General features: G+C 47.6%; 1 protein-coding gene across 8 annotated transcripts in view; it reads right to left on the reverse strand.

Moving 5' to 3' along the window:
* Positions 1-14,096: 14,096 nt before the first annotated feature.
* The window catches only part of RIC8B (RIC8 guanine nucleotide exchange factor B), a 105,401-nt gene continuing 97,567 nt past the window's right edge, over positions 14,097-21,930 (reverse strand). For 4 of the 8 annotated variants that reach the window (XR_003519682.2, XR_003519681.2, XR_003519684.2 and 1 more), the window contains one exon: positions 17,353-17,486. Coding sequence is in view for 2 of the 8 variants with exons in the window: in XM_027592064.2 (XP_027447865.1) it covers positions 17,375-17,486 (112 nt within the window). In the remaining 6 variants the exon portion in view is untranslated. Of the gene's footprint in view, positions 17,487-21,930 lie in introns of all 8 variants that reach the window. The other 4 variants (XM_027592064.2, XM_027592060.2, XR_003519680.2 and 1 more) reach the window with 3 other exon arrangements.

The raw sequence follows: 21,930 nt of genomic DNA on the forward strand, positions 1-21,930 counted from the left end.
TATTAAGCACTAGCACCCAGACTGTATGAACATAGACTAGGGCATAGTACAGGTATGGGATAGTTTTTATTCAGTGTCAATTAAGTGAATGAATGACCCGAATGATACCACGTATACACACGGGGTGATAAAATAGCCATGGAGTCAAAGGACTGATATGCTTTGATGAGACACATTGTCAGAGCCTCAAGTGTAACTAGTCATGTAGAAATGTGATGCCCTAAGTGGTCCCTTAGAAAATATAGGGTTACTTACTGGAAAGCAGTTTGGCTGGATGTAACCAAAGCCCTAAGAATGCTTATTCCTTGTTTCTAGTAACTCCACCTCTAGGAGTCTACACTAAGCAAGTAATAAGAGATACAAAGATTTTCTTGCAGAGCCATTCACTGATGCCATTACAATAAGGCCCAAATAATAAAAACTTAAATAGTAAGTAAATGGGGGGGTGGGGGTGCTTAAGGGCAGTCCAGCCGTGTGAAGCAATACTATGCAAGTGACTAAAAAACCAAGTGTTTCAGAATATGCTATCACAGAGAAGAGGGTCATGTTATTAATAATAAGTGAAAAAAGTAGATAAAATTCTATGTAATATGATCACAATTATAAAATACGTTTAAAAAAAAACGAGGAAGTCACACTACACTCTTAGCTGTGATTATCTTTGGTGAGTGGGTCAGTGGCACTCGGGTCAGCCCACCAATGTTCCCATCCCTGGGCTTGGCTCCTTGGTGCCATTCAGCCGGCCACAAGGGTACCCTGAGTGTCAGCTCTCGGACGCACTCTTGAGACTGGAAGGGACTTCTGCCAAACCACAGTGTGATTCTTCCAGAAGAAGACTCATGCTGAGGATGGCAGCCTGGGGGAGAGGGCACAGCACTTGGGAGTTAGAGAATCTAAATTTAATCCCTGGCTTGTCCACAAAATAGCAGTGGGATTTGGGCAACTTCCTGTAGCTCTCTGCACCTCGGTTTCATCATCTGTAAAATAAGGAGAGTGGACTGAGGTGGTCTCCAAGGTACCTTTAGGCTTCAAACCTCTGCTTTCCTTTCATTTGACAAGGATTTGTTGAACCCTTTCTCTGTGCCAAACACTGTTCCAGAGACTGGGAATAAATAGGGAACAAGGCAAAGGTCTGTTCTCTTTCTAGTAAACTCTGTAAATCATAATAAAGTTTGAGCAGTATTTTTTGACTCGTCACTTCCTAAAATGAGTTTTTAAGTACTCCTGCCTTCCCTTCAGCTCTTTTCGCCTCACTTCCACTTTTCAAACTTTTATCCTCATATCGTCAAGACTGATACATCTAAATTCTGTTGGGTAATGATATTTACATTATAAGTAAAGTAAACTTTACTTTGTCTATGTGTTGATTCTAAAAATTTTGTATCAAAAACTATTCTTCATCAGGGTCAAGTCCTTGCCTGTGATTACATTTCCCTTTGTGAATAGCTTTTCATTTCCTGGAGTTTCTGATTGCCTTTTTTTCCTTATAAATTTGCCTGTCTCATATATTCAATTTCAAAGAAAACAAAACAAAACAAAAAAAAGAAAACACTTTCTCATGGCAGGTATGGCAGTTAGGGTTGGATGAGGGAGCAGAAGCTCTGTGCGGGTCATGTGAGACAGGATTTATTATAGAAGCTGCACCACATTCTATCTCTAGATCTGTCCCTACCACATGTGGGAAAACCAGCTCCCACGCGCACACAAACCCCAAATGTCTCTCAAATTCCTCCAACTTCTGCATTCTCCAAGACCTAGAGCCTTGCTACTCTAAGTGTGGTCTGCGGACCAGCATTGTCGGCTTCACCTGGAACTTTGTTAGAAATGCAGAATATCAGCTCACTCAGTCTCACTGAATCAGAATCTGCATTTTAGCCAGGTTCCCAGGGCATTTGTATGTCCGGGGAAGTTTGAGAAGTACTGGTCTGGGTTACTTCGTGGAGCCTGCCATTTTCGTCCTGCTTGCTCCAGTTCATTGCAGTAAAGTCTCCGGCCACCAATGTCCCTACCACTGTTAACTGTGCTGCTGAGGCCCTTCAGAGTCAATACTGTGCCTGAGAAGGCCCTTTGTTGTTATCAATGATGATAATAATACTAATAGATACTATCTATTGATGACTTACTATGTGCCTGGTATTGTGCTGTGCATTTTATTTTTTAAAGTAGGCTCCATGCTGGGCCCCAACACAGGGCTTGAACTCACAACCCTGAGATCAAGACCTGAGCTGAGATCAAGGGTCAGACGCCCAACCAACTGAGCCACCCAGACACCCCCGTGCTGTGCATTTTATATGCATTGTCTCATTTCAGGCTCACAAGCCTCTATGGCGTGAGAAGTATAATTATCCCACATACTAGATGAAAAAAGGTTCAAGAAGTGAAGTTACTTGCCCAAAGTCACACTGCAAGTAACTGATGCATCAAGGATTCTGTTCCAAGCTTGTATGACTCTAGAGTCTGTACCTTTAAACCAGGAGGACACACGTACACATACGCATGCACACACACACACACACGTACTTACATACACACAGGCATGCGCATAAATGTACAACTGCTCCTCCAGCCCTTTGCATGCTCCTTTCCAGGCACCAGCCTTGCAAGGGTAATTTCTACCCTGACTGACACATGTCTCCACAGGTAGATTAGTTGTCTGGTTTTGCACTTTATATATATGGAATATAACATAGGACATTCTCTTTTGTCGTAATAGAACTGCTGAATCAAGCCCCTTGGACTTCCAATTTTTGTGAGACGCTACACTCCCTGGCTTCTTTTGTTCTGCATTATGTGTGTGAGATTCACACACATTGTTGCATGTGGTATGGATTGTCTGTTCTCATTGCTGTGTGAATACACCACAATTACTTACCTGATCTACTGCTGATGGGCATTTGGGCGCCTTCCCAGTTTCAGGTGCTTATGAATACATGAACAGTCTAGCGCATGTCTTACAGTGAACACATGGGTACATTCCTAGGAATAGAATTGGTGGGTAATAGAGCGCACGTATATTCAGCTTTAGTAAATGCTGGAGTGGATGTACCACTTACCCTCGCATCAGTGGCTTATGAGAGATCTGGTGCTTCCCTCCTTTCCCAACTTACCTGGTCTTTTGGCACTTTTCATCTTTTTTCATTTTAGCCATTCTGGTGGCTGTAGAGTCAAGGCCCATGGATTTCTTAGACCTCTTTGGTGGATGCATTTGTTTAGTGGTCACTCCTGGTTGCCTACCCAGAATTCATTTTCATCCCCCTCTTTCCAACAGAATCCTATTTTTTTTCTCCTGTCTCACCTCCTAATCCTGTTTACATGTCTAGGCTTTATTTAACTAAGGGTAATTCCTCTCCCCTTAATAATGTCAGTTCAGGGATGGGCAGGTGATCTGATTCCATCCAAAGAATCTTCAGGAGTTTTATTGGGAGGATTTGGGAAGTCCCCTTACCCTTAAGAAGGAGGCACGGGGCTAGATGATCTTACATACTGTCGTGTCTGGGTGTGACGTCTGGGACTTCTGCCATCTGACAACTAACTTTGAGGTGAAGCAATGTTCTTTGTAACATCATGGGGCTGCTGAATCACACACTTTGGACCTCAGTTTGGGTGCCATAATACATTCTCTTTGTGAAAATAAAGGAAACCTCATTTAAAATGGAGTTGGAACCCTGAAGGGGGCGCTCTCAGGCAGGTACTCCCCCATAGCCTGTGTCACCAGCTGGAAGAAGAAAGATAAGAATTATTTTGACAAGGGAGGACATTTTTCACATAGGGATTTCATCTTCTGCCTTTTTTTTTAAAAGATTTTATTTATTTATTTGAGAGAGAGAGAGATTGCACAGGCAGGGGGAGGGGCAGAGGGAGAAGCCGACTCCCTGCTGACAGGGAGCCCAATTCAGGGGCTCAGTCCCAGGACCCTGAGATCATGACCTGAGCTGAAGTCAGATGCTTAACTCACTGAGTCACCCAGGCGCCCCTCATCTTCTGCTTTTAAGAAAAAGAAGGAAGATCCCTCCCTGCCCAGCAACAACGCATTACCCACCACTGGCAGCCAGCGAGAAATCACCACAACCTCCAACTCTTTTCCCACGAACTTTTATTCAACGCCGCCCCCCCCAACCAAGTTTCCTCCAACAACCTAATAAAAGCTGACCTTCTCTCTGTCTCTTCAGAATAGCCTGTGGTTCACCCTAGCTTGCTTGTCCCAAGTGCAATTCCTCTGCTATTCTCAAACAAACTTGTTTTGCTAGTAAAATCACTGGTTAATTTATTTTTAACCAGTTACTTAAGCCAAAGTGAGGAGAAGTTTCTGTACCTTGAATCCTAATGGATACAACTTGTTTTAAAGTTAGTGCCCACCAACATCTGTGCAGAGCTCGGTGCCCAGAAAACTCAGCTCCTTCCAGGAGGCTTCCCTGGAGGGAAATGTGTCTCCAGCCACTGAGGCAAACTGCCTGCCCAGGCTCACAGGAACGCAGAGAACGAGCATCTACTGTTGATGGGCATTTTGGCGCCTTCCCAGTTTCAAGTGCTTCAGAGGCCAAGGCTCCTGGCTGGAGGTGAATCCTAACCCCCTCTAGCTGTTCGAGTGTGTCCCTCTGCGTGCTTCACCTCTGTGAACCTTAGGGGTTTTTTGTCTGTAAACTGGGGGCTGGGAATCCGCGCGGGCCTCCCAGTGTGTGGGTTGCAATGAGAACCTAGAACGGAAAGTTGTCCTAAGCAGTCAGGGGCCGCACAGGCCTGGCCGCTCCCCGCAGACCTGCTCCGCACTTAAGCCAGCCGGGGCCTGAGCTGGGACGCCACCCGGCCTCCTGACACCCCCAGGGCAATGTTTTCTTTACCCTACCGTGACTCAGCCTCTCCTCGGAGGGGTCATCTCATGCTTTTCTGCCTCTTCCCTAAAGGCAAGGCCTCAGTGGGTCCTGGAGTAGGACCGGGTCATACTCCTGGGGCATTTCTCTCCACTAGCCCCCCCACCCCCGCGGGGCTCCCGCCAACCCAGCTCAGCGGCGCCTGGCCTCGCGCCCGCGGTGGCCGGTGGCCGCCTGGGGCCTTTGTTGGCCGCACAGCCTCCTCCCTCGCCTCGGGCCACTTTCGCTCCTCTCTCTGGGAGCTGCCTAGCTGCAGAGAAAGGCCTTCGGAGCCCTTCTCTTTTCAGCCAGCCTTTATTGAATTTCAGCTCCATTTTGTTTCCTTTGCAAACAGGAACATCATTTATCTTGGACTTCACGTTGCAGAGGTCTCCAAGCGCTCTCTCTTGCCCGGCGACGATTGTTGACGCACAATCTGTTCCCTGCCTCCCCTCCCCTCCCCCCAGGCCGGCCATGAAGTGTCCGCAGCTGTGCCCTTGATTACCCCGCCTTTTCTGTGCCCGCGCCCGGGACGAGCTGCCGTACAGCGCAGCCATTACCGCCGACGAAAAGGGACAATTTTCAAACGTTTTTGCTTTTCATCAGGGAAGCCGGCGGCACAAAGAAAGTGCATCATTTTATTCTAAATGCTTTTTAAATATGGGTCACTTGGCCATAATCAGCCCCAAAAGCTGGAGAAGTTCAAAGCCTGAAAGCAATCACACAGATCGGCAGGTTCTTTTTCTCCCTTTTAAGTTATGTGACTTGACACCAGGAAAAAGGGGGCGGGGGCGTGTGTCTCCAACCAACCCACGTCCCCCCCTCCTCCCGCCCCCCGCACCTCCCTGCTCTCGCCACAGTGAGTGGGGAGCGGGGAGATGTTCGCCCGGCCAGGAATGGCGGCCTGCGGGCCAGGAGCGCCTTGGCACTTTTTGCTCCTGTTTCGGGAAGTTGTGAGATCAGGGGGCTAGCGGTCCGGTCCTTCGGGGCCGGTGGCTTTCCCAGCCCGCGCGGAGAGGAAGCCCCCGCGGTGTTCGCGGAGGCCGCGCGGGGGAGTGTGCCCGCAGGGCTGCGTCCCGCCTGGGCGGGGGTGCGTGGAATGGGGGCTCCTTGGCCGGCCGCGCCCCTCTCAGCCATCTTAGATGCGCGGCCCCGCGGGGACGGGGTTGGGGCGGCGCCGGCCAAGGAGGAGACCCGTATCCGGAGGCCTGCGCTCGGGTCCCCGGGGGCGGTGGGTGTAGGGGTGGGGGGGAGCGCGCAGCCGTGACTAGGCCGGTCTCCGCGGCCCGGGGGAGCGGTTGCTGGAACTGACGCCGAGCCCGGAGGTGGCCCCAGGAGGGTACCTGGGCTACACGAGGGCTGGACAGTTTCCCAAGACACTCAGGCTCGAAACTAGAGATGGTACAGAGGGGTGCGTAGCCTCCCTAGATGAGATGCGTAAAGAAGAGGCGGCTCCCCTGGAGGGCATGGCTTAGGGTCTGCCCCTGCCTTTGAGCCCGGTTCCACAGCCAGCTAGCTAAGGAACCTAAACTTTGGACCCCCATTTCCTGTCTGTCAACTAGGAGTCATAATAGTGGCTTCGCCTTAAGGTTGTCTTGGGGACGGCAGTGAGAATGAAGGCAGGTCCATCTTTGTCAGTTCAGGTGAAAGAATGAGCGCTCGAGGTCATATCTCGGCCCCCAGGCACGCCGGACCAACTGAGGCCCCTGTAGGAATGCAACCCCACTAGCTTGCAAGTAAAGACATTTTTCAGATTCCAAGTCTCTTGAGTTGGAATAGACCTCTGGGGGACCAGACCAAGTGGCACCAGAGCACCTGGCCTTTAGTCAATGGTGAACACCTTGGGGACCCCTGCCCCGAATTTTGCCCTTAAAAGCCCTCACCTGCAAGCCATTGGGGAGTGGGGACTTTGGAGCATTAGCTCCCAGTTCTCCTGGGTGGTGCCAAACCAATAAATAGCCTATCTTTCTTCACTGCAAAAGCTAGGTATCCGTTCTTACTGGCTTGCGGCATAGCTGGGTGGGCAAACTCCCACTGGGTTCATTCTAGGTGATCATAACAAAGCCCTTGGTGTCCTAGAGTGAGTATTTACTACACTGAGTCTAATTATTCCTGAGCATTTAGAGGTGACAAATGGAGACTGGTAAATGATGGCTTCCCTTCCCTCTCTTCTTTCCTTCCTTCTTGCCCCCCAGACACAGGGAAGAGAGCCATTATTCAGCGCAGGTTTAGGGAGCAACTATAAATCAGTTGTGGTGTAGTTATGTATGTAAAACTCTATTTGGTGGTCATACACATAGACACGAAGTCCTTGCTCTGCCAATCGCAGCTTTGTAACATTGGACACGCTACTTTTATCCTTCTGAGTCTCGGTTTTCTCATCAGTTAAAAAAGGTATGCGAATCCTGACCTGCTTGTGTAGTGAGTGAGGTAACGCATGTAATGTTTACTTCTACCTTCTTTCCCAGGGGTCTTCCTATCTTGCATTTCATACTGGAGAAAGTGACGGTGTGCAGTATATCGGGATTCCGACATGGGGGCGGGGTAACAAAAGGGCAGGCTGGACTGGACTATAATACATCTGAGGACCTCTGTGGTTTAACTGCGGGAGAATTTCCGGGGGAGGGAGTTACTACTAAAGAACTTGTAAGGCTGTCCCGATATTTTTTAATTTGTATTTTTCTATTTTTTTAAAGATTTTATTTATTTATTTGACAGCGAGAGATAGCGAGGGCAGGAACACAAGCAGGGCGAGTGGGAGAGGGAGAAGCAGGCTTTCCCACGGAGCAGGGAGCCGGATGCGGGGCTCGATACCAGGACCCGGGGATCATGACCTGAGCTGAAGGCAGATGCTTAACGACTGAGCCACCCAGGTGCCCCAAGGCTGTCCCGATTTTGACCTTCACGGAGCTTCTCACAATCCGGTTCCTGCTGTTAATCACTTTGCTTGATGATGAGGATGGTGATAGCAAGCTGTGATATGATTCATAATAAATATTTGGTCTTTCTCCTGGTTCCTGACTCACAGCTCCTAAAACCCTTGGAATTTCCGAAGGGAGCTAGGGGTGTCTCTTGTTATGTTAATGAGGGGACCGATGGGCCAGCACCTACAGGCGGGGGCTGGCTGCGGGGAATCCACCGGGTGATTAGAGGGTCGGAACTTTCAGACCCACCTTCCTGACCGCCGGGGAGGGGACTCAGGTTGAATCACTCACCAATGGCCACTGATTTAATCAATCGTGCCTGTGTCATGAAGCCTCCAGAAAACCCACAAGGACAGGTCCGGAGAGCTTCCGGGTGGGTAAACACATGGAGGTTGGGGGGAAGTGGCGAGCTCCCTCGGAGAGCATGGGAGCTCCGCACCCCACACCTTGACCCGCGTCGCCTCCACTTGGCTGCTGGTGACGCGTGTCTTCTAGCAGGCGGGTGACCGAGTAAATAAAATGGTTCTCTCAGTTCTGTGAGCTGCCCTAGGAACTTCCCGGCACCCCAGGAACGGGCGTCGTCGGACCCTCCCGTCCACAGCGGCTCGGTGGGCTCGGGAGGTCGCTGGGGTGACAACTCAGAGCTGTGACGCAGTGGGGGCGGGGCAGCCTGCGGGCGGCAGGGGGCCGGAGCCCGGGTTGGGTTGGCGCGCCGCCGCTCGCGCAGCCTTGCGGGCGGTGGGGAGGCGGCCGCACGCGCGGGCGTCGGGAGCATGCGCGTGTGGCAGTGCGGTGGGTGCAGGGGACACGCAGCGGGGAGGCCTGGGGTTTCCTGCTCACCCGCATTTTGGCACAAGCTTAGGAACCGCCCCCCTTCCTGAGTTCCCCTAAGTACAGTGAAGACTGGTGAGAACTTAAAAAACCCACCTCTTGAAGAGCCCGGGAAAACCACGTGGCCGCGGACGCAGGACGTGGGAGAAGCTTCGGTGTCCCGACCCTCTGCCGCTGGCTTGCCCCCAGCTCTAGTTCCCGCCAGATTTGTAGTGTTTATACCCTGGGTCCGGCCCCCTTATGTCCTCGGTTTTTGAGTAACCCGAGTATACTGAAAAACAGAGCGTCTGGCTACCACGCTTACTGCTCATCAGCTGATTTTACCTTATTATAGTCTTCTGTTCTGGATCTATTTATTTTTGGTTATTGCTTAATCTCTATTCTGATAATGGAGCTGAAGTCTGTAATGATAATCATAGTTTTGAAGGAGTTTTGTTTGGCTCCCCGCTTTTCTGTTTTGGTCTGTTTTTCATGTGAGGGTTTCCTCAAATCTCTATTGACCCTTGACTGTCCCTTCATGTGGCAGAGCGAGGCCGTCACCGCCCAGCTGCAGGCTCTGCGCGAGCTTTCTGTGCATCCTGGAAGGCTCCGAGCTCTGGCCTCGCGGTCTCTCCGACTCTCCCCTTTCTCCCTCCTGCCCCGCTGGGCTCCCATCAGTTCCCCAGGCACATCGGCTTTGTTGTTGCTTTGCGGCTTCGGAATTGCTGTTCCCGCTGCCTGGAGGGACGATCCCCTGGGGATTCCCTTGGCTTATTCACCTCTTTCAGGTCTCTGCTCACATAACCCTCTACCACAGAGGCCTTCCCCGACGCCCTGTATGAAACTTCTACCTGGGCTTTCGTCAGCTTTCCTTTCCGTGGGCCGTAGGGTCCCCTGACATGGCAGCACGTAGGGTACGCTGGGTCGGGTTTACCCTGAGGCTGTATTTGTGTGAGGCCCGGTCCATGCAGTCAGGGTTCTTTATTTTGTTCACTGTGTGTCTGCTGCACCTGAAGCAGTGCTGGGCACACATTAGTATGTATTTAATGCGGGTTTGATGCAGGAAGGAAGGAAGAAGTGGTGGCTTCACTGAGCGTGGAAGGGCCAGGACCTGGCCATTCACTGAAGATCCCTAACCTTCAGTCTCTCTAGATCCTTCTTTTGGGTCAGTTTCTTCAGCCACGGGAGTCCTAGTTGCCAGTGTCCTTGGAGTTGACTGGGAGGTCTTTTATCTGATCCTCCCGTTTATGGCAAAGTACCCCTGTCTTCTGAGCCCTTTGAATTAACCTATGCTGGGAGCCAAAATAGCAACCCCCTAGTTGTGTATGTAGGGGCGGGTGGGGGAGAGGAGCCGGACTGACTGCCACGTCTTAAGCCCTACCCACACCCTTAATCTCAGAAGTACCCTGCATCTCTGATTCCTAAACCCTCTGGGGTTCTGCAGGGTTTATCACAAGTATGTGCTGGTAACTGTTTCATTGGCCCGCCGGGGAGGAAAGCCCTAGTGAGCAGTGTTGGCTCCTTGCCGTGGTGTAAGTCCTCCCACCATAACTGGACTTAAGCTAGCGTCATGACATCACTGAACACGGACTTGGGAAGAAATGCACAATCGGACACCAGTGTTCCACCTTCTAGACACATTAGATGTGAATGACTTCAAGAGCGTAGATAATAAGACCTAGTAACATAAGAGGGAGGTGAAGACTTTTGAACAGCTGTTAACTTTGTTTTATTAAATATAATTTGAGGTTTACAGAATTTTTTTTTTTAAGATTTTATTTATTTGACAGACAGTGAGAGAGGGAACCCAAGCAGGGGGAGCGAGTGGGAGAGGGAGAAGCAGACTTCCCGCCGAGCAGGGAGCCCAATGCGGGGCTCGATCCCAGGACCCCGGGACCATGGACCGAGCCGAAGGCAGACGCTTAATGACTGGGCCACCCAGGCGCCCCAGAGGTTTACATAATTTTTAATGATGGTTCTTTTTAACCAGCTTGTAAATTTCCTAAAAATTTGACAGTCTGCTCTGGTGAGCTGCTGTAAGCTGGTTCTAGCATGTACCCTCTTGCTTTTGGATTCCCTTACTCTTGCAGGCTTTAATTTTTTGATATGTGGTATCTTCTTTCTACGTCCGTTATCCCTGGTTCATCTAATTTCCAGTTTCTAAAGTTTTGTAATGGCTCTTTTCCACTTGTCCTCTTCTTGATTGACTTCCTTCTCACTGTCCTATTGGGCTTAAGCCTTCCTGAAAAACATCCTTTTACTTCCATTTTCATGGGTTTCCAAAGGCAGTCAAGGTAAATGCAGGTGTTCGAAGTGCTTTGTTTAACCAGAAGTGTCTGCAATTAGAATAACTTTGAACTTATTGCACATGCTTTCTGACTATGTTCTTTGGCTTATATGGATTCTTTTTTTGACTGTTGAATGGTTGGTAACCTTCTATGGCTCACATAAACTTTTAGTATGAAATTTACTTCATTAATTTCCACTGCTTACTGTGCTTTTGGTATGAGAATGGGTTCATTATAACACCACAGGAGTAACTCTTTTAACCACCTAGAAATCAGACATTAAACAGTCAAGTTTTTATTTTCAAGGGTCTTTGTTTTGAGTAAAATGAGGCAGTGGTTTTTAAAATCTATCAATATGTATTTTTCTTTCCTGAGTTTGACTTTATTCCCAGCGAGCTTATCTATCTTGAGGTAGAGGGTAGAGAAGGAGGGAATTAGAAATGTTACAGCAGGAAAGAAGAAAATTCGTGTTGAGGTTTTTTTCACTTTGAAGACAAAATAATAGGCTTAAAAGTCACTTACTGTGAAAAAAGGATTTTATAAATTCCTTTATCTCCTCCTGCACTATAACAAGACTCGGATGTTGGTTGTAACTGAAACCTCACTTCGTCTCCATTCTCTCCACAGCTTGGTTGTTCATGCCTCCTTCCTTTAACAGAAAAATACCCTAGTGTTCTTCCACTACTAAGCTAGTTTGAGTTTCTGTGACTTGTTGCTAAGGGTTCTAAGTCTTCTCAGTTACGAGAATTTTTTTAAAAGCCTGAACTTTGTGGGTCTCCGCTCCACACGATAACTGTTTTATTAGCAGTATTTTGACTGAGAAAATCTAGCCAACACAGATCGACGGGCAGAAGGATACAATGAATTCAGTAATGCTTATGAATGAATTTTATTCATCACATCAAGATGTATATATACAATATTTGTAAAATGGGAGTGCCTGCAAGTCTAAGACGTTGTTTATTCAGTGTATAAATGATGCTTGGGGACCACAGGGATTTGTAGATTCCTTGAAATAACTTGTCGCTCTACCTGCCTATTCCCAGACCCAGAGATGCTTCCTTCACAGGTTGGCAGCCACTGCTTTAGATTACCTTCTCCCCAAAGTCCTTCTCATCTGATTTGAAATGAGCGCTTTCCTGCCTTTCTCCAAGACCCCATTGGATTTACTCCAGCTCGTAAGTACCTCTTGACCCCATCCCACGCTTCTACACCTGCTGCCATCCGGGCCCCGCTCGCCCTCACGGGCACTGATGCAACAGTCAGTCTACCTGGTCTCTCTTCAGGTCTGTTCCTCTCCAGTCCGCACTCTGTACTGCAGGTGTTTCTCATTGTATCCTTGCTGGAAACACTGCTGCTCCTGTGTCCCAGCAGGACAGCCGGGATACCTTTGTTTCCGTCCCACTTAACTGCTCGTGTTCTGCAAACGTGTCTTGTGCCTTTTGCTTATGAGCTTTTGTTTGAACCAGTTCTTCCGGCTAGAACAGTCTTTCTCCTACACATGGCAAGTTCATGCTCAGATGTCACCTATGAGAGTCTGTCAATCAACCCCCACAAGCCTCCTGGTCCGTGGTAGCCATACCTTTTCCCGGCATCCCGTAAGCACCTTGGTGCAGGCTTTGGTGAGGGACTTCTCGCCACGTGGGCACTGTGGGGAAAGGAACAGTTAGTCACATTTCTATCTCCGAGCACTGCAGACAGTGCCTGGTGCATAGCAGATGCCCGATAAGTGTTTACTGAACAAACTGATGTGGATTGGTACGCTTATGAGTACTGGTCTCTTGGAGACTAGCTCCTGAATAAGAGTCAATGTTATTTTATTATAAAGCCATGGAGATGGAACAAGAAAAACCTGTTAAAATTTTCCCAATTGTTTTTTCCCCATTTCAGTCTCTTTTGACATTTTTTCCTCCCCAGTAAGACTTCATTTCGTCCGATTGCAAAAGCAACACATAGTTTAGTATTTACAAGGACATCAGGCTCGCGTTCAACTTTTGCTACTTCAGTGGCTGTGTGCTTGTACACAGTACTTATCTCTTTATGCCTTCATTTTCTCATCTGAATAATGGAGGTTGTTGTAATAGTTCTTCCTAAGACAGTCATGAAGATGAAATTAGTGTACGGAAAAGCCCAGCACAGTAACCCGGCACGTGATTGCTCCATAAATATGCACAGCTGACATTATGGTCAATGCAGAAGAAGTAGTCTGTGAGAGCGGGGATACAGCTGGAGTCTTTGGCCCAGGATCTTCACTGCACTGCATTAAAAGAAAACATAAATCTGACTCCAGAAGCCTTGGATAAGAATCTTTAGGACAGCCTTTCTCAACCACGGTTCATGTGAACCACAAAGCTCAAAATGACCAAGTGACTCTTTTCTCCCCTGAGGATGCTACATACGAGCACCATTCTAGATGCACACGAGAGCTGGCTGACGGTATGCAAAGCTTGATTGAGGACACTGGGGTGTAGGCCTCCTCCCCAACCCCCCCCCCCCCCCGCCCCCCGGCCTTCAGAAAAGCCGCTCTGCTGCTTCTTAAAGACCTGGGGCAGAGGTCAGCACAGTGCTGCTTGTCTTCCGTGGAAACCTCATTTTCTCCAGCCTTCTCAGGATAGCTGATAAAAATCTCTCCCTCCGCACCTCCCTCACCCATGTGATAGGTTCCCAAAACCCCATTCATTTGTTCTTAGTCCACATGGTGCTCACCACATAGCCAGTAGTTCTGACAGGTGTCCCCTTCTCTTGAAAGAACCTGTGTCTCCCGACCCTTGTGTGCCCTCCTTCCTCGGAAATCGCTGTGAAGAGTGTCGCCAAGAAATGCATGTCCATAACTGGACTCTACAGCAGGAAACACTGACATTTTCCCCTACACTTACAGACTTCTCAAAGTCCTCTGGATACCTTGCCACTGCCAAATTCCTCTTCTTGACAAAAACTATAGAATTCTCTGGGCACTTAATCTAAGCGCGTCGTGATTTGTGCTGCTGAGGCTTCCAAAGATGGGTGCTGTATGGCAGAGCAAATCTGCCCTTTTGGAGCCATTCCTACGTCCCGTTGCTCTTCAGTGCCGACAAAGCTCATGCTGCCTCCCAGGAAGGTCCCAGGCAGCTTTCTTGCTGGGGAGGGCCACGAACAGTGGATGGAGGAATAATCCTGGGTAGGCAACTAGCACTGTCTACAATCCATATAATGGAATTATCATATAGCCATTACCTTTTGAAGAATATTTATTGACATGGGAAAATGCTCACAATATATTAAAGCAGGATACAAATCTGTAAATACAGTATGATCCCAGTCTTGTAATAAAATAAATTATATATGCATAGAAAAAATACAGGACAGAAATACACTAAAACATTAACAGTGATTATCTCGGTGCTGGGATTTGGGTGACTTAACTTTAACTTTCTGCATTTTCCAAACTTTTCCTAATGAACATATATCCATAGGTTACTTTCATAATGGCGGGGGTGGGGGAGAAGTCCATACAGGTGACACCGGACACCTAGTATTGGGAGGCAGTGAGACTGATGTGGTGTTGAGGAACTACTCAGTACTTGCACCGCCATAGGCGGTGTCCCCCTTTATAAAGGAGGGAAGATAACACCTCCCAGGACCACGGGGGTGGGAAAGGGGCCCCGCACGTCTGTCAGCTGTACTCAAGTGCCTTGTAGTACTTGCATGCCCTGTGTCGGGGCAGGAGGGCTACGGACACGCGGGCCATCTGTATGCTCATCCCGGCTGTCGGCCGTCGCGGCAGGCATCCATCTGGGCAAGCCTGCAGCCCTGGTCTCCGACCTCAAGGATTCCAGGTCCTTGTTTGAAATCCAATCCTGCACAGGTCTTCCACTCACAGATCCACTGCAGGTCACCTCCCTGCTTATACTGTTCCTTAAGCTGGTTCTGCTGGAATGGTTATTGCTTAAAATGGCCTGAGAATGCCCGCCTGCAGCACTCCAGAGTCCTCGGAGGCCCCAGGTAGGGTGGTGAGGGGAGGGAGGGAGGTGTTGGGAGTCAGGCCAGCCAGACTTGGACTCCTTTTTGCAGTGACACTGGGAAACTGAGGCCTGCGGGGATGGTCTCTATCAGGAGATGCGACGAGGTTACTTGCGGTAAGAGACCTGAAAAGCCCAGCACATAGTAAGGACTGAGCAGACGTTAGTTTTCTTTCCAGGGGCAAAATGAGGTCCTTCCTCTCCCCCTGCAAATGCTCTCTTCAAAAACAAAGCCTAGCTAACTAAGTACTAATACTTAGTGCCCGGTGCAGGGAAACGCTGAGTGAAACACACTCCTTGAAAGCAGGAGGGCGCAGCTACTTAAGCAGGACTAAGGCTTCCTGTGCCGCCAAGATGCTCTTTCGGTTAACATGTCTTCACGTAGGCTCATGCCAACGCTATTTGCTTGTAGAAATTATAAAAATACTTTAGAAACGCATTTGTAGGATGATGTAACAAAAATATTTTTTCTAAACTTTTTTCACCCAATCTAAATTTATGAATTGCCGAGTTTCATTTTATTTACTGTTAAAACATGGGTCACCCACCACTTCTCCAACTATCTGGATGAAAATTCTGAAGTATATTGTATTCTTCCTAGCCTTTCACTCCGGAGTATTCTGGACTTACTCAGTTTGGTAAAGTACAGTCCGAGTCCTCTCTCTGAGAATTCGTGTACGGGCCATGCTATTGGTACAGTGCTTTCTGGGTCCACCAGGGTCCTTTGGGAAACAGACTGGCCCAGACCTGTGAGGCCGGTGTGGATTTCCTCCTCCTCCCTGCCTCCCTATCTGGTTTTCAGCGGGCCTTCAGCGGCTTTCGGTAGACCTGCCTTCTATTGAGCAGCCACCTCCTCTGCTGCTTTTTTTTTTTTTTTTGAGTTATCTGGCTTTCAAGCCCACTAAAAAATCTGTTAGAAATGTATGCAAATTTTAGTAAAGAGGTAAAAGAAGAGATTCTTGAGGATCTCTCCTATGAGTAAATTGCAAGAAACTCTAGTGACTTCTTTGGCAGCTCAAAGGCCTTTAAAAACTACATCCTTTTACTGTTGTTTTGTCAGAGAAGGGATCTCTGGGTAAATGACATTTTCCACCAACACTCCATGTTACTTTACCTATCCTTAGAAGGGGTATTATGGTAAGTGAGATAAAGGATGTGAAAACACTTTAAAAAAGCATAAACTCTGAACTATTGTTTGCCCCATGTATCTGTAAAGAAACACACACAGATGGCTAAATTGAATCAACCCCAATGTTTTATTTAATTTAAAGTTTTAAAAGGCAGTGGTTAAGCACATTATCTATGTGTATATATGTACGCATGTATGTACATGTACATACATATATACAAGGGAACCAACCCCTTTCAGCTTTAGCCACTGATTAACTAGGCCCACTGTCTATTGCAGGATCCATATTCTACTTCTTCATATGACCAATTCTAAAAGTAAAAATAAACAGCCTTAATCAGTTTAACAGTAACTATTTGTGTTTCTTTTTTTTTTAAATAAATAAAGTTACCATTAAACTGATCACATATGGTAGAAAGGTCAAACACACACACAAGCGCACACACAGTCCCAATGTACAACCTGTGACCTATGAATGACCTGTATGTACAAATGGGTGCTGCTAACCCCCTCCGCCCCCAGCAGAGGCCACGAGAGAACTCCCAGCACTCCGGGAGTCCCCATCCTCTCTGCTGGGTCGGAGGACGTGTGTTGCTGGCACCCCGCGTCAGACCTCAGAATGCATGCTCCCATGCAATGATACAGATGGGGGTTCAGTTCTATGGTACTAGTGTTAAGGTACGTAAGAGAATAAATAGGCATCTGTAGCTGCCTCAGAACTAAACCATCATTTATAACCCTTTAGAGGGAGAAATGTATTCTGAAGTTCTCGATAAGGGACCTACAAACTTTTTAGAATGTAATCAGTTTGCAAGTCTGGGGCTGTGTGTGTGCGTGTTTGTGCATTTCCACATATTTGTACAAAATTGAAGAGTGGGACTAGGTTTATGGAGCAGCTGCTTGGCTTCCATGTAGTCAGTCCTGATCTAACAAGTCACTTGCCTCAGCCCTTATTTAGCGGCTCATTCTGCTTCTCATGTGGCTCCGTCTGCTGGAGAGGTTCAGAAGGGGCAGCTTTCACAGGCGAGAGAGGAAGGCCACGACTACATCTTCTAAGAATCTTGGCAAACAGAACGGCCAGATTCAACCAGGGCTGCTTTATAGGATGAAGTCCTTCAGTTCCATCCCGATGAAATGGAATTCCTCTTCTTCTGTGGTTAGCCCCTGCCACTCCATCTAACTGCAGCTCTGTACGAACGCCTCGGTATCGTGAAAACACAGGATCACCTCTTAAATATGCTGGATTCTCAACGAGTAAACCAGTTAATGTGTTTCTAGCCAAAGCAAGGGCATAAATGTTTTAGAGAAAAGACTCCCCTGGAGCTACAGAGAAAAGATGCTGATAAAAGCAATATTGAGAGTTGGGCAGGTGACGCTTTTAGTCTGTGTCAGAGCTGGTCTCTTCGATGACAGAGTACTGGTTGAGTGCTTCCTCCAAAGGCGTTATTGTCCCATCAGGTTTTAGTCCCATTGGTTTAAGCAACTCCTCTCTGGAAAAAGAGATAAAAGAGAGAAAAAAAAAAGTATTCACCAGCATCACACACACACCCCTCCCCCCGCCCAAATCCACATCCTTTTAAAAAGAAAAGTCTTTAAAAACCAAAGTATTTTTCCTCAAGCTCTCTGTGTGTTTGTAACAGGAAAGATGAAAGGGGCATGGAAAGAAAAAGAGGGAGATAAAAGACTTCATTCACACAGGCCAAACCTACTAAGCCAATTAAAAGTATGAAAAGTCAAGGTCTAAATGGGCTCAGGACAAGGAGCAGGTCTCTTCTGTTTTTAATAATTAACTTTTTTTCCTTTTGTGGATTCGTTGTTTTAGTGAAGTTGAAGCTGCCAAAATTTCACGGGTCCCAGTGGGCCAGGCATACAATCAAGTGCCTGATTTGATACGTATGGATTTCGTTCAGTGGAATAAATGTCAGATTTGATTTTGCCTCTCCAACCTCTAGCGATACATAAGTACTTCTCGATTCAATCCAAGTCAACTGGACTTCCCCAACTTTCTCCCTCCCTTTTATTTCCTTCTCTCTCTCTTTCCTTTTTTTTTTTTTCTTTTTTAAACACCATTGCTTTTGTTTGTGGCAGTTTAATTATGGGATTGACAGCCATTTTAATCTCTTCAAAGCTCCCCAACTGCCTCTTTTCAGCTAATCCAATTATATCTACTCCACAAGTTACAGCCTCATCTAAAGATGATTAATTATTGATTAAGTCAATCAAAAAGCATTAGGAAAGATTTATTTAATCTTTTCATAGGCTCTTATTTATTACATGGAGATTATGGCAAATGTACCTGTTGAGTTGCTAACTCTAGTCCTCTTCCCACCCCCAGAATGTCAGCAGTGTACTTTAAGAGTAGCCTCAAAGAGGCACATGAGCTGCTTAAAATTTATTTCTCAAGGAAATGGGCATCACCCACTGAGAACATGTCTATAACCAGGAAGCCCCACGGCAGCAGCTGTAATGCTGGTGGGATCTGGAGCGGAGGGGACACTACAACGGCTCTCCCTCTGCCTCCTTGCTGTTGTCCCGGAGGGCAGCACAGAGAAGGGCTCCCTCCTGGGCGGGGCCGGCCACACAGCAGTGTGATGTGTGAGAGGCGCAGTGAAACTCCTGGGGAGGGGTTAGAACAGCTCAGTGGTCCCTGGCTCAGCCAGCAGGAGCCGAATCGAGCAGCTCTGGCTAGCACCAGAGGACTATTTGAGTAATGGGATGGCTGCCTGGCTATGTTGAGGCTCCTGAGTTATAAAGGAGGAGATGTGGTTCCTGGTCCAAGAAATGGGGTCAGAATCATAGAACTTGAAGGGGCCTCAGAGATCATATAGTCCAACCCCCTTGTTTACTAAATGAGACTGAGTGACTTACCCAAGGTCACACACCTAGTGGCAAGCTGGACCTGGGACACAGGTCTCCTGCATCCCATGCTAGCACTCTTGGTGGTGTACCACCTCTGGATTAACTGCTCTAACTGCACTGCAGGAGCACACTGCATTCAGCTGTTCAATGTCTGTTCAACTCCTCCATGCCAGAAGCTAGGCCATACACTAGGCAGGGAAAGGAAGAGTGGGCACAACAGTCCTCAAGGAGCAGGTGAAACATATATGAAAAATAACTCCAAACATAATGGGGTAAATGCTGTCCCAGAATCACGAACAAAGAACTGGCGGCTCCAGACATGAAGCACAGACCGAACTGCCTGGGGAAGGTAGGGTGACATCACAAATAAGGTATCCAAGGCCGAGCAAAGAAGGCACAGAGCATCTGAGGCAAAGGAGACCAACGGGCTCTGTATGGTCCCATCTACTTGTGTGTTTTGTATCCCTTTTTGGACTGTGTCCATTTCTTTCTCTGTGCTCCCAGGAAGCTGTGAAAGGGCCCAGTGTTTGCCGAGGGGTGGGTTCAATGAAGGAATGGCAGGAGGTAAGGCTCAAGGGTAGTTTGGGGTCTAGCGGGTAAGTCTGGGTTTTGCTCTGTAAGCGATGTCACATCTGTTTTATAAGGCAGTGCTCTGGCAGCAATGGGGAAGGCGCACTGGACCAGGGAGAACATGGTGGCAGACAGAACAGTCATTAGAATGTCATGGTACAGTGTGTGTGACAGGAGACAGGATACTGGACTTGGGCTGTGACCCGCTGGAAGGGGAGAGGGCTGCTGAAGGAGAGACTGGGGGAGGGGCAGAATGTCCCTGTGGCCTCCGGCTCAGATGACCAAGAGGATGGTGATACAATTCACTGGAGCAAGAACACAGCAGATGAAGTAGATTTTGGTGGGGAGATGCTGACATCTCTCAGGACATGAAGAGCTTGAGGCCCTTGCATGACAGCCAGGTAGAAATGTTTAGGTGAAAGCTAGAAACAACCTGTTTCCATGAAAACTTCCCTCTAGCACTGATATATACCCCATACCTACATTTTTACAACACAGTTGCCTTGTTCCAACTGCTTGTGCTAAAGGATTTTGTGATACTGGACACTACTTACTAATGACGTAAAAGGACAAGGGGCTAACCTGCTAGGAATAAAACACTGAGGGACAAGAAAGTTGAAAGGTCTAAAGGGGCCTGTGGAAGAGGGTACAGTAAGATGGGGTAGGCAGCGAAGGGTCGGGGTAGATAGAAGCGGAACCCTGGATGGGACCAGAGGAATTCTATGGAAATGGCGATGAGACGCTGCGTGGACAGGCCCCTGCCCTGCCCCACTACCAACATGACTCCACTTCTGTGACAACAGGATGATGCTGGGCTAGCTACCAGCTGTACAAAGTAGCTACCACCTTCTCCAAATCTAGGGGGAATATTTTCAAATCAAGTCCATTGGTTTCATCCCTACTCCAATTTCATGATGGAAATAATTAAGAACATTACAGAAGTCTCATGGCCAAATTACAGGAACTTGTCTATGGGATAAAGGGGCCCATATTTTAATTCTCACCTGTGAACTATTCTTCTCAAGCATTTATTTTTTGGGTCCTTTGTATCACCCTCTTAGGGCTCCACAGGATGCCTAGACTTACGGGCACCTCTGTAGGAGAGGTGTCAGTGCTAACTGGCCACATAATTATGAATTTGTGCAAATGAATTAAGATAGCAATGTGATACAGTGTACAAAAACATCTGGAGTTAGGAAGTCTGTTTGGAGCCTTGGCTATTCACTTACCAGTTGTGTGATCTTGGGCAAGTCTGAGTCTCAGTTTCCCTGTCTGTGAATAGGGGATAATGCTAATATAGTTCTACCTAATTCCTAGTGATGATGTGAGGAGTAACCAGAAGAGAACCAGTGGTGGTGGCAATAACAACGATGTAGATCATGGAGTTCTATGAACTGCAAACAAGTCCTAAATATTAGTTATTATTGTGGTACAGTGAAAAGCACACACAGGTTTTGGAGTCGGACAGACCTAGGTTCTAATCCTGGGTCCACCAGTCACTAACAGTAAAACCTGGAACTCTTTGAACTTCAATTTCCTTATCTATAGAATTGGGATAGAAATACCCACCTCACTGAGTTGTCATTAAGGCAAAAGGTCACTATACATATAAACTGTAGTGTAATGGTTGGAATGTAGGTGGAACCGCAAGTTGCATTTCCTGTCTTTATGTGCTTATGGGAGGCTTCCCCAAGCTGGGTAGGGCACTCTGGGAGTAAGTGGGTGGGGGGGGGGATGAATATGCAGAAGCAAAAGACATGGTCCCTGTCCTCAAGAAGCTTTTAGTCAGTTCAGAAGATAAAACACACACACATTAAACAATATTAAAAGAATTACAGAACAGCAGATCAACAAGCTTGAGATGATTAACAGGCAAAGCCCTGCTTTCCCTAGCTTGACAGTTCATCAATATACTCTTACTGTAATTAAAACATATTTAAAGGAACTTCTTGTCCTGTTTGGGAGTGGAAGGAGAGAGGATCTCTCACAGCTATGTGACTGTTTTTTCTGCTGGACTCCAGCCTTACTCGTCACATTCCCATCCCAACGTTTTAAATCTTCCTCTCTATCATGCAACTAACAGCCCACAAATACCCAAATGAAATCTTTGATATAAAGACTCACTCCTAAAAGGTCTGATGAATGACCTGGTTATACTACACTGTTTTATTTAATAAGATGTTATATCTAGATATCTAGATCAGAAAGATGTGGACGGAGAATGGGAAGCATTAACGAATACCACAGAAAGGTTATTCCACCATCATCTGGGTTAGGTACATGTGGGAGGGACACAGGAGGAGGTGGGGATGCTGATCACAGGCTCCTTGCAGGAGACGGACTCAGGGCCAGACTGTGATGGCAGGGACGGACATGGATTCATGGGGAGAAAGGCATCCTAGGAGCAGAAGAATTAGTCAAGCAAAGGCGCAGAAGCAAGAGTTAGTTGTGTGCAGAGATTGGCAAGCAGGCTGGTTTGGCTGAGGTAAAGGAAAAAGAAAGCTC

Source organism: Zalophus californianus, chromosome 9 (assembly GCF_009762305.2).
Source record: "Zalophus californianus isolate mZalCal1 chromosome 9, mZalCal1.pri.v2, whole genome shotgun sequence".
Taxonomy (NCBI): Eukaryota; Metazoa; Chordata; class Mammalia; order Carnivora; family Otariidae; genus Zalophus; species Zalophus californianus.